This window comes from Schistocerca piceifrons, chromosome 5, assembly GCF_021461385.2.
Source record: "Schistocerca piceifrons isolate TAMUIC-IGC-003096 chromosome 5, iqSchPice1.1, whole genome shotgun sequence".
In the NCBI taxonomy this organism is placed as follows: domain Eukaryota; kingdom Metazoa; phylum Arthropoda; class Insecta; order Orthoptera; family Acrididae; genus Schistocerca; species Schistocerca piceifrons.
Window position 1 is genome coordinate 535077423 of NC_060142.1, and position 12120 is coordinate 535089542.

At 42.6% G+C, this 12120-nt stretch overlaps 1 protein-coding gene across 5 annotated transcripts in view; it reads left to right on the forward strand.

Moving 5' to 3' along the window:
- The window catches only part of LOC124797966 (TBC1 domain family member 31), a 308974-nt gene that overhangs the window by 207570 nt on the left and 89284 nt on the right, over positions 1-12120 (forward strand). For all 5 annotated transcript variants that reach the window (XM_047261131.1, XM_047261132.1, XM_047261129.1 and 2 more), the window contains one exon: positions 10851-11030. In XM_047261131.1, the coding sequence (XP_047117087.1) occupies positions 10851-11030 (180 nt within the window). The remainder of the gene's footprint in view (positions 1-10850; positions 11031-12120) is intronic.

Here is a 12120-nt window from a genome sequence, read left to right on the forward strand (position 1 = left end):
TCTGGAGATTGTGGCGAAGCCATGACACAAGTAAATGTAAGCAATCAGAAAGAACACTTCTCTCGTCGCCAATCTGTTGTGGCGTAACAAGCTAGTTACGCCACACTGAGAAGGGAGCCGAAAGGCACGCGTACACACACGCTGACTGGCGTCAAGTCTGGAACAAGATACGTTATGACTGCTATAAAGAAAATACGAAGCTTTGGAATATACTTAACTTTATTCTTTGTTGGTTTACAACGTTCTTCTTGAGACATTTATACGATAACTCTCAAACTAGGTAAGGCTAATGGCGCCTTGCTAGGTCGTAGCCATGGACTTAGCAGAAGGCTATTCTAACTGTCTCTCGGCAAATGAGAGGAAGGCTTCGTCCGTATTGTCGCTAGCCATGTCGTCCGTACAACTGGGGCGAGTGCTCGTCCGTATCTCGAGACCTGCCTTGTGGTGACGCTCGGTCTGCGATCACACAGTGGCGACACACGGGTCCGACATGTACTAAATGGACCGCGGCCGATTTAAGCTACCACCTAGCAAGTGTGGTGTCTGGCGGTGACACCACACACAGTATTTCAACAACCAATCCAGCTGTCATCTTCAGGTGCTGCAGGTTTTGTTTTTTGTGTACACACTGCCTGGAAACCAACCAAACTGTGAACTACTGTTGGTCTCACAGCACTATTGAAAGTCGGGTTGGATTCATGATTCCCATTACACCCTTTGATACTCTGTTTTGCTTTTTTGAAGCCCACACTGGTATTCCACCAAACATACATTCTCTCAGTATGCCCCCACTCTGGCAGATATGGTGGCCTGCGATATCTTAGTAATGGAGTGCTAAACTTCAAACCTTGTTTGCATTGAAAACTCTGTCACTGTTTATTAATTTTCTTGTCAATTTTAGTTCAGTTGACTCCCTAATTATGCCGTCCCAGAAATTTGACATTCGCACCACTATGCTGGTCTCATTGTACTTGATTTCATGATTATATTTCAGTCGATGTGTGGTGACAACTGATATGCTTAGTTGTTTTAGTCAAGTGTGTCACTGATGTTCCTTACACCTCTCCTTGACTGTTCTGATAGTCTGTCCCATGTAAGACATGTCACATATGCATGAAATGTGATGTACACGTGTCTGACACAATTAATGTAGGGACCACATTTGCTGAGATGTCCATGCATTGACGTGGCTGAAGTACATGCTTGGACACTAAAACAAATTCTTTTTGATACTTCCATTTGCCATCAACTTCTTGACAGTGACAGTTTCCATACAGATGACGTTGCATTCTTTATTGTCACTGAGTGATGTGTGTTCTGTCATTAAGGATCAAACCTCCGAAAACCATTCCCATCAAAAAGTCATGTTTCACAGTTCTCCAATGTCCATCAACCTTATGTCTCATTGATCATATCTGAGCAACTTCACACAAGTCTCTTGTGATGTTTTGACAACAGCGCATGTTTTTAGCTCAGGAAACAATAAAAGCACAGTCTGATTTATCTCTGATACTTTTATGTTTCACCATGTCTCAGTTTTTGTTCCAACATTCCCAAGCAAAATGTCCACTCTTTTTGGAGTAAAGATACTCAACAGTGTATTGTGTTTTTGGCTCTTTAGAACTGTTACTTTTATCAGTTTGAAATGTTTTATCCTTTTGCTTACTGATCGCTCGTGCTACAAACACACCAACTTATTCATCATCTATGTTTAGTTGGGATTCTCCTCTGATGAGACATTCCATTAACATTTATACATCTTGTTGTCCAGTTGGCATGCTCTTCCATGCTGTTTTAATCATGTTGTAATTTGATGGCAATGATGCAAGGATTTTTGCTATCTCCTACATGCTTGTTCAATTCCGTAGTTGCATTGCCAGATTTTCATCTTAAACTCATGATCCCTACAGTGGAAACACTTTTTCACCACCAACCCTACCAATCAGACTCAACCAAAGACCAATGTTGAACCCTGCCTAACTCAGTTCACTCCTCCATCCAACTATGATCCACCCCCATTGTCCTCAAACCATCCTCTGTTAACTTTCCAGAACTTCTTAGCCTCGAATCTTGCCTCACCATCATTCCCCAAGTCCCTCAACATGAAAACTAACCTTACATCCGCAAAAAGAATCACAGTCCACCATCTAAAAACTGATCCCGACCTCATAATCCTACCTGCAGATAAAGGCTCCACCACTGTGGTTGAACCACAAGGTCTACCTGGCAGAAGGACTCTGCCATCAGTCAGATGCATCCACCCACAAACGTTGCTGCAGTGACCCCATTCCAAAAATCCAGCAGGATCTCCAGTAACTCCTCAAATCCTTAGGGTCATACTAGAACCTCTATCCAGAATCCACCTCTCTACTCACCCATACCACTCCCCGCATCCTACCTTCTGCATGCTTCCTAAAGTCCATAAACCCCCTAACCATTCAGGATGCCCCATTGCGGCCGATTACTGTGCCCCCACTGAGTGAATTTCTGCTCTCGTAGACCAACACCTTCAACTTATTACCCGGAACCTATCCTCCTATATAAAAAATAACAACCATTTCCTCCACTGGCTTTCCACAGTTCCTGTCCCTTTACCACATGGTGCCCTGCTTGTCACTGTTGATGCCACTCCCTTTACACTAAAATCCCTAATACCGATGGCCTTAATGCTATTAAAAACTACCTTTCCCAACGCCTGACGGATTCCAAATCAACAACCTCCTTCCTAGACGCCATGACCAACTATGTCCTCACTCACAATTAATTCTTCTTTGAAGGCATTACCTACAAACAAATCTGAGGTATGGCTACAGGCACCTGCATGGCATCATCCTATGCCAACCTTTTCATGGGCCATCTAGAGGAATCCTTCCTAAACACCCAGAATCCTAAACCTCTAACCTGGTTCATATTCATTGATGACATCTTTGCCAATCTGTATTTAGGGTAAGGACACCCTATCCAGATTCCTCCAGAGCCTCAACAATGTCTCCCTCATTTGCTTCACCTGGTCCTACTCAACCCAAAAAGCCACCTTCCTCAATGTTGACCTCCACCCCAAAGACGGCTACATCAATACCTCTGTCCATATCAAACCTACTAACCACCAGCAACCTCCACTTCGACAGCTGCCACCCATTCCATACCAAGAAGTCCCTTCCATATTGCCTAGCCACCCATGGTTGTCGCATCTGCAGTGATGAGCGGGTCTCACTTAGCCCTTCACAGACTTAATTATTCTCCCAACCTTGTACAAAAACAAATCTCCTGTGCCTTGTCTTTCCAGTCTCCTACCACCTTCCAAAGTCCCACTGTCTGGCCACAGAGGAGCATTCCCCTCTTAAGTCAGTACCATCCAGGACTGGAGCAACTGAATTGCATTCTCTGACAGGGTTTCGACTACCTCTCGTCGTGCCCTGAAATGAGAAATGTCCTGCCCACTATACTTCTCACCCCTCCCACAGTGGTAATCCGCTGTCCACCGAACCTACACAATATACTCATCCATCTTTACACAACCCCTGCTCCCAACCCCTTACCTCATGGCTCATACCCCTGTAATAGACTTATATACAAGACCTGCCCCATACATCCTCCCACCACCACTTCTTACTCCAGTCCGATCACAAACATCACCCATCCCATCAAAGGCAGGGCTACATGTGCAACCAGTCATGTGATCTACAAGTCACACTGCAACCACTGTGCTGCATTCTATGTGGGCATGCCAGCCAAAAACCTTTCTGTCCACAAGAATGGTCACCAACAAACTGTGGCCAAGAAACAAGTGGACCACCAGGTTGATGAGCACGCTGCCAAACATGACATCCTTCATTTCAATGACTACTTCACAACCAGTGTCACATGTATCCTTCCCAGCAACACCAGCTTTTCTGAATTGCACAGATGGGAACTTTCCTTACAATATATCCTATGTTCCCATAACCCTCCTGGCCTCAACCTTCGTCAGTCATTGTCCTCACCCACCCAACCTCTCAGTTCCCGTTCCAGCACATATGGCCCTCATTCAGCTATTGCACCCAGTCTTTTTACTTCTCCCCTTTTTCTCTACCCCCTCTCCCCACCTCTCCCTGCCCTCTGTCGAACCTCCCAACTAAACATAAATGCCCTACCCTCTCCACCTTGTCCCTACGTGCTCCCTAGCAGCACGACACTGTCTGCCACACCTATCCTAATACCCTTCCCCCTCCCCACCACTGGCACCTCCTTACTCCCACCCAGTCGCCACTCCCATCATGCACTGGTGATGCTGCTCGCAGTGTGGCTACAGTTTCTTTAGACGGCAGTCGTGAGTGTGTGAGTTGCGTTTGCGCTCGTGTGCATATGTGCTTGTGTGTGGTCTATTTTTGATGAAGGCCTTATAGGCCGAAAGCTTTATTTTTGTTGTGCCTATCTGCAACTCAGCATCTCCACTATATGGTGAGTGGCAACTTTCCTTTCCATAATATTGTTTCATTCCCATTCATCTGATATTTCTGAAATTTCTGAGTTAAGGTTAACATATGTGCTTCTGGTTGTTGCTTGCATATGAAATGAAATTCTACATTCCATGTGCTCTCTCATAAAGTAATACATTTTACCTTTGATTGTTGTCTGTCAGTAAATAAACTTCGCATTTTCTCTTACCCATGCTTTCATGCCTACATCATTGTCTTTACTGTGTTGAATTGGTGTTCCAATCACATCATCAAAAATTTCATAAACCTTGAGAAGTACTGTATTGTAGAATTTCCAGGAAATCATAATTCTTCACATATAATTTCATGATATGCTTCACAGAAATTTCTTCTACCATTTTAGATTACCTTCTTTCCCCAAGTGGATCACTATTGAAATAATAACAAAACGTAACTGCTGACAGTGTTTTTCTGAGTAACTTCTCATTGTACAACTTATCTAATTCTGGAATGAGATTTTCACTCTGCAGCGGAGTGTGTGCTGATATGAAACTTCATGGCAGATTAAAACTGTGTGCCGTACCGAGACTCAAACTCTGGACCTTTTCCTTTCACGGGCAGGTGCTCTACCAACTGAGGAGGAGAGCTTCTGTGAAGTTTGGAAGGTAGGAGACTTGGTACTGGTGGAATTAAAGCTGTGAGGACGAGGCGTGAGACATGCTTGGGTAGCTCAGTTGGTAGAGCAGTTGCCCATGAAAGGCAAAGGTCAGAGTTCGAGTCTCGTTTGTCTAATTCTCTCAGGCAAACTGCATGATGCCTGGGCCCAAAACCGGATGAAGTATTTAAAAATTTGCCAAGACAAACAATCTTTTTGTATCAAGTAAATTGCGAATTTATTTAATGTAAGTAGTGTTCTTTACAGTGACTGGCTTAAGACTAAGAACACACATAATGCTGATGAATACACGGCAAATGCTTGCACATCTTTATGCTTTAGCACACTATAACTAAATGCAAGCACACAGAGCTTTCTGAGCAGAGAAAGGTTTTAAATATTCCAGTAACTCTTCAACTTTTTCTGTTCTGTGTGGCCGCACAACAAACTTGTTGACCATGTACCAACAGAAACACATTGGTTTCAACTACAACCTTTGCATCAAAGTGTTACATGTATAGGTTCACCCCAAAGGTGAATAATGGACTACCCATTGCCACAGCATTATATTTTACATTGAACAGGAAGTAGGTGGATTTCAGGAAATACATAAAGTGTTTCGTGAAACATTCCTCAAACTTTTTTGCAATTAGTTCCAAGGATTCAGAAAGTGGGACTCTTGTAACTCGGCAGAATGCCTGCAGTGTCGGTTAGACCGTCAGCAAGAGCACACTGCTAGTTCCTGCTACTAATAAGGCGAGTACACCATTTGTTTGTTGCATATTTTTATGAACTTCAAACAGGAGCGACTTATTTTCAGTTATGTGTGTAGTTACTAGTTTATTTTTGTAATTTCTTGCGTGTTAGAGTGCTTACTAGGCACTACCTTTTATTTCAGTAACAGTGTAGTGTACAGTACTGCCGTTGCTATCGACCATTGTATCAACTCTCGTATCGTGCAGGCTTTTGTTTGTTTGGTTAGAACAGCTCAGTGTCAGTTAGAGCCGGCCGGGGTGGCCGTGCGGCTCTAGGCGCTTCAGTCTGGAACCGCGTGACCGCTACAGTCGCAGGTTCGAATCCTGCCTCGGGCATGGATGTATGTGATGTCCTTAGGTTAGTTAGGCTTAAGTAGTTCTAAGTTCTAGGGGACTGATGACCACAGATGTTAAGTCCCATAGTGCTCAGAGCCATTTGAACCATTTGTCAGTTAGACCGTCAGCGAGAGCACACCGCTAGTTCCAGCTACTAATATGGTGAGTACACCATTTGCTTGTTACATATTTTTACGAGCTTCAAACAGGAGCGATTGCAGTAATGGATAGGAAATACAGCTTGAGGTTGCTATCAAGGGGCGTCACTGTGGGGGATCGGACGCGAGGATGCGAGGGACGTCAAGCACATCTCACGTGTCCTCTGATTGGTCCCTTGTTGTGACCTCCCCAGGTACTGCCTCCACTGTGGTTGAGTGGGAGATCATTTCAAAGTCGGGCAGGCAGTGAAAAACTTTCCGAGGGGCCGATCGTAGGGCCTCCCCGGTTCGTTTGACGAACAGGTTTCGGGGGTTATCTGTGGCTGATGATGTCTCTGAACCGGATGCAGTCGTCCACCCTGTTCCAGAGGAAGCTTCTCGGCCCACCAGGCCTGGGCATTCACAGTGGGTGGGTTTGCTGGTAGTTGGGAGCTTCAACATTAGGCGCGTAATGGGGCCCCTTAGGAACATGGCTGCCAAAGAGGGGAAGGAAGTCAGTGTGCACTCTGTGTTCATTCTGGAGGGAGTCATTACGGATGTAGAAAGGGTGCTTCCGGATGCCATGAAGAGTACAGTACAGGGTGCAGCCAACTGCAGGTGGTGGCTCATGTCGGTACTAGTGACATGTGTTGCTTTGGATCAGGTCGGTACTAGTGACATGTGTTGCTTTGGATCAGAGCAGGTTCTGTCTGGTTTCGGGCAGCTAGTGGAAATGGTAAAGACTGGCAGTCTTGCTTCCGAGAGTAAGGCAGAGCTCACCATCTGCAGCATTGTTGATAGAACCGACTGTGGTCCTTTGGTGCAGAGCTGAGTGGAGAGTCTGAATCAGAGGCTCAGGTGGTTCTGTGACCATGTAACCTGCAGATTCCTTGACTTGCGCCATCGGGTGGTGGGTTTCCGGGTTCCACTTAATAGGTCAGGAGTCCACTACACACAGGAGGCAGGTAGCGGGAGCTGTGTGGAAGGGACTGGGCGGTTTTTTAGGTTAAAGGATCTCAGGGAACCACAGAAGGGGCGTCCGTCTAAAAGTGGGTGGGTAAAACACAGTAAGGTAGTTGTAGAAACAATTGGTATTGTAGTTGTAAATTGTCGTAGCTGTGTTGGGAAAGAATCAGAGCTCCAAGCCCTAGTAGAAAGCATTGAAGCTGAAATAGCTGTAGGGACAGAGAGCTGGCTAAAGCTGGAAATAAGTTCAGCCGAAATTTTTTCAAACAATCTTAACAGTGTTCAGAAAGGATAGATTAAATACAGTTGATGGTGGAGTATTTATTGCTGTGAGAGGTAGTTTGCCTTTTAGCGAAATTGAAGTCGATAGTTCATGTGAAATAGTATGGGTAGTGGTTAAACCTGACAATTGGATTAAACTATTAATTGGATTGTTTTACCTACCCCTCAACTGAGAAGATATATTTGCTGAACAATTCAAAGAAAACGTGACTCTCATTTCAAATAAATACCCCACTCATACAATTATAGTCAGTGGTGACTTCAATCTACCCTCGGTATGCTGGAAAAATTATATGTTTAAAGCCAGCGGCAGGCATATAACATGATCCAAAATTACTAAATGCTTTCTCAGAAAATTATTTTGAACAATTAGTTCATGAGCCCAGTCAAAGTGTAAATGGTTGCGAAAGCATACTTGACCTTTTAGCAACAAATAATCCTGAACAAGTAGTGAGTATTGTGACGAATACAGGGATTAGTGACCTCAAGGAAGTTGCTGCTAGGCTGAATAACGTAACACCTACAACCATCAAAAAGAAATGCAAAGTATCTCTCTTTAAAAAAGCTGATAAAAATGCTCTTAACACCTTTTTAAGAGACAGTCTTCATTCCTTCCAATCTGATCATGTAAGTGTAGAAAAGTTGTGGAATGTTTTCAAACATTGACAACAATTGAGAGATATATACCACATAAATTAATAAGTGATGGTACTGATCCCCCATGGTACACAAAACGGGTCAGATAGTTGTTGCAGAAGCAACGAAAAAAGCATGCCAAATTTAAAAGAACGCAAAATCCCCAAGATTGCCAAAGTTTTACAGAAGTTCGAAATATAGCACTTACTTCAGTGCGAGATGCTTTTAGTAATTTCCACAATGAAATTCTGTCTCGAAATCTGGCAGAAACCCCAATGAAATTCTGGTCATACATAAAGCACACCAGTGGCAAGACACAATCAATACCTTCACTGCGCGATGACAACGGTGAAGTCACTGATGACAGTGTCACTAAAGCAGAGTTATTAAACTCGGTTTTCCGAAACTCTTTCAGCAAAGAAGACGAAATAAATATTCCTGAATTCCAATCCAGAGCAACTGCCAAGATGAGAAACATAGAAGTAGATATCTTTGGTGTAACAAAGCAGCTTAAATCATTTAATAAAGGCAAGGCCTCCGGTCCAGATTGTATACCCGTCAGGTTCCTCTCAGAATATGCTGATAAAATAGTTCCATATTTAGCAATTATATGCAACCACTCACTCACAGAAAAGTCCGTACCTAAAGACTGGAAAATTGCTAAAGCCACACCAATACCCAAAAAGGGAAGTAGGAGTAATCTGCTGAATTACAGGATTATATCACTAACGTCAATTTGCAGTAGGGTTTTGGAACATATACTGTATTCGAACATCATGAAGTACCTCGAAGAAACCGATTTATTGACACATAGTCAGCACGGATTCAGAAAATATCATTCTTGTGAAACACAACTAGCTCTTTATACTCAGGAAGTAATAAGTTCTATCGAAAGGGGATGTCAAATTGATTCTATATTTTTAGATTTACAGAAGGCTTTAGACACCGTTCCTCACAAGCATCTTCTAACCAAACTGCGTGCCTATGGAGTATCGCCTCAGTTGTGAGACTGGATTCGTGATTTCCTGTCAGAAAGGTCACAGTTCGTAGTAGTAGACAGAAAGTCATCAAGTAACACAGAAGTAATATCCGGCATTCCCCAAGCAAGTGTTATAGGCCCTCTATTGTTCCTGATCTATATCAATGACATAGGAGACAATCTGAGAAGCCTTCTTAGATTGTTTGCAAATGATGCTGTCATTTGTAAAGTCATCAGATGATCAAAACAACTTAAATGATTTAGATATCTGTAGAGTGCGAAAAGTGGCAATTGACCCTGAATAAAGAAAAGTGTGAAGTTATTCACATGAGTACTAAAAGAAATTAGCTAAATTTCAATTAAGCGATAAGTCACACAAATCTGAAGGCTGTCAATTCAACTAAATACTTACGGATTACATTTACAAATAACCTAAATTGGAACGATCGCATAGATAATATTGTGGGTAGCGCAAACCAAAGACTTTGATTCATTGGCAGAACACTTAGAAAGTGCAACAGGTCTCTTTAGTAGACTGCTTACTCCACACTTGTCCACCCTATTCTGGAGTATTGCTGTGCGGTATGGGATCCACATCAGGTGGGACTGATGGGTGACATCGAAAAATTACAAAGAAGGGCAGCTCATTTTGTATTATCACAAAATATGGGAGATAGTGTCACAGGCAATATACGTGAATTGGATTGGCAATCATTAAAACAAAGGCGTTTTTCGTTGCGATGGGGTCTTCTCATGAAATTTCAATCACCAGTTTCCTCCTCTGATTGTGAAAACAGTGTTGCCACCCACCTACATAGGTAGAAATGATCATCACAATAAAATAAGAGAAATCAGGACTCGCACAGAAAAATTTAAGTGTTCGTTTTTCTCGCGCACTGTTCGAGAGTGGAATGGTAGAGAGACAGCTTGAAGGTGGTTCATTGAACCCTCTGCCAGGCACTTTATTGTGAATAGCAGAGTAATCACGTAGATGTAGATGTAGATGTAGATGAAGCACACCTTTAAAGGTAAAGCCTTGCTACTGGAAGACCTTTCCAAACTACTCTCTACTGTACTGCCATATGTTATGTGAAAAACACACTTAATTCAGCTGTCTTTCTGGTCTCCCCAGGGCAATTAACTATTATTATTATTAATCATGAGGCTCAATGACATGGTGCAAGTTTTTTCTAACAGGATGCTACTTCAGTGACTCGCATGTCCCATTAACTATTATGAGTCTGAGAAAATCTTTCTAAAATATTTTATTTTGGTTGTATTATATATAAATTGATTTGAAACTCAGAGACAAAAGACCAAGACGATGACTAAGACTCGGTTACAATGATATGGTGAAGTCTGACATTGATCACAGAGGATAGCATCAAAGAGGAAGGGAAGTTTAAGGACCATAATTTGTGGAGAATTTCATTCGCCGATCCATGAAATATGGTGACTGACGTATGATGTGGTGGTGGCGGTGGCGGTGGTGGTGGTGGTGGTATGATGTATTATATACAGCCAAAATAAAATATTTCCAACACACATTATTTATGGAAGATTTAACAGTTATTTTGCAATTTTGCAGTCCTATCTCAATAACTCTCTTGGAGTTGTGGGGTACTAATTGATGTTAATACAGGAACTGAGTGTTACCATGTTTTTTCTGTGATGCCTCTGTTACAGTTTTTCTATCGCAACCAGAATCCAATTGATATGAAACGCTTCATATCTAAAGTATACTACTTATTGGAAACTACAAGCAGTGATGTACATCCAAGAAAGTACCTAGCTGCATTTTCTCCAGTTACAAAAGATGTGTATCCTGTATATAAACAATACCCTACATTGATTGTTGACTACAAGGTTAGTTACCATGACCCATTACCATTTCTGTAGATACTGAAGTTCTGAATCTTTAGCTTGTGATTTGCTCGTTAATCAGATCTGATTTTTGAGCTTATTATAATTATTATTACTAAAACAAATAATTATTACTAGGAAAGTGTGTACTGCTTACCCCTCCCATGTCTGTGTTTTGTTTTGTTTTTGGATTTAACACTTATTAACAGTAAACTAAAAACTATGACTAGTGTATCGGTTGGAGCTAAACGCATGGGACATACCGTTTTGGAAATTGTTAGGGGAGTCATTATTCTGATATCCACAGTGCCAAGAGTGTGCCAAAAACACCAAATTTCAGACATTGCCTCTCAACATGGACAAACCAGTGGCCAATGACCTTCACTTAATAACCGAGATCAGCGGCATTCCCATACAGCTGTCAGTGCTAAAGCAACCAATACTGTGTGAAATAACAGCAGAAATCAATGTGGGATGCGTGATAAACATATCCATTGGGCAAAATTTGGCAATAATGGACTATGGCAGCAGACAACCAACACAAGTGCCTTTGCTAACAGCATGGCCTGCAGTGCCCTTTCTGGGCGCGTGACCGAAATTGGTTGGTTTCTAGACTACTGGAAAACCGTGGCCTGGTCAGAAGAGTTCCAGTTTCAATTATTAAGAGCTGATGGGAGGATTCGAGTGTCTCGCAAGCACCATGAAGCCATGGACCCAAGTTGTCAACAAGGCACTGTTCAAGCTAGTGGTGACTTCATAAAGGGGTGGGCTGTGTTTATTCGGAATGGACTGAGTCCTCTTGTCCGACAGAACCGATAATTAACTGGAGATGATTATGTTCGGTTACTTAGAGATCTTTTGCAGCCATTCGTGGCCTTGCAAGCTCCCAAACAGTGATGGAATTTTTACAGATGACATTGCGCCTTGTCACTGGGTCACATTTGTTTGCAATTGGTTTGAAGAACATTCTGGACAATTGAAACGAATGAGTTGGCCACCCGCGTCACCCAACATGAAACTATCTGAACATTTATAGGATGTGATCGAGAGGTTGGTTCATGCACAGAATCATGCAGCGGTTACACTTTCACAA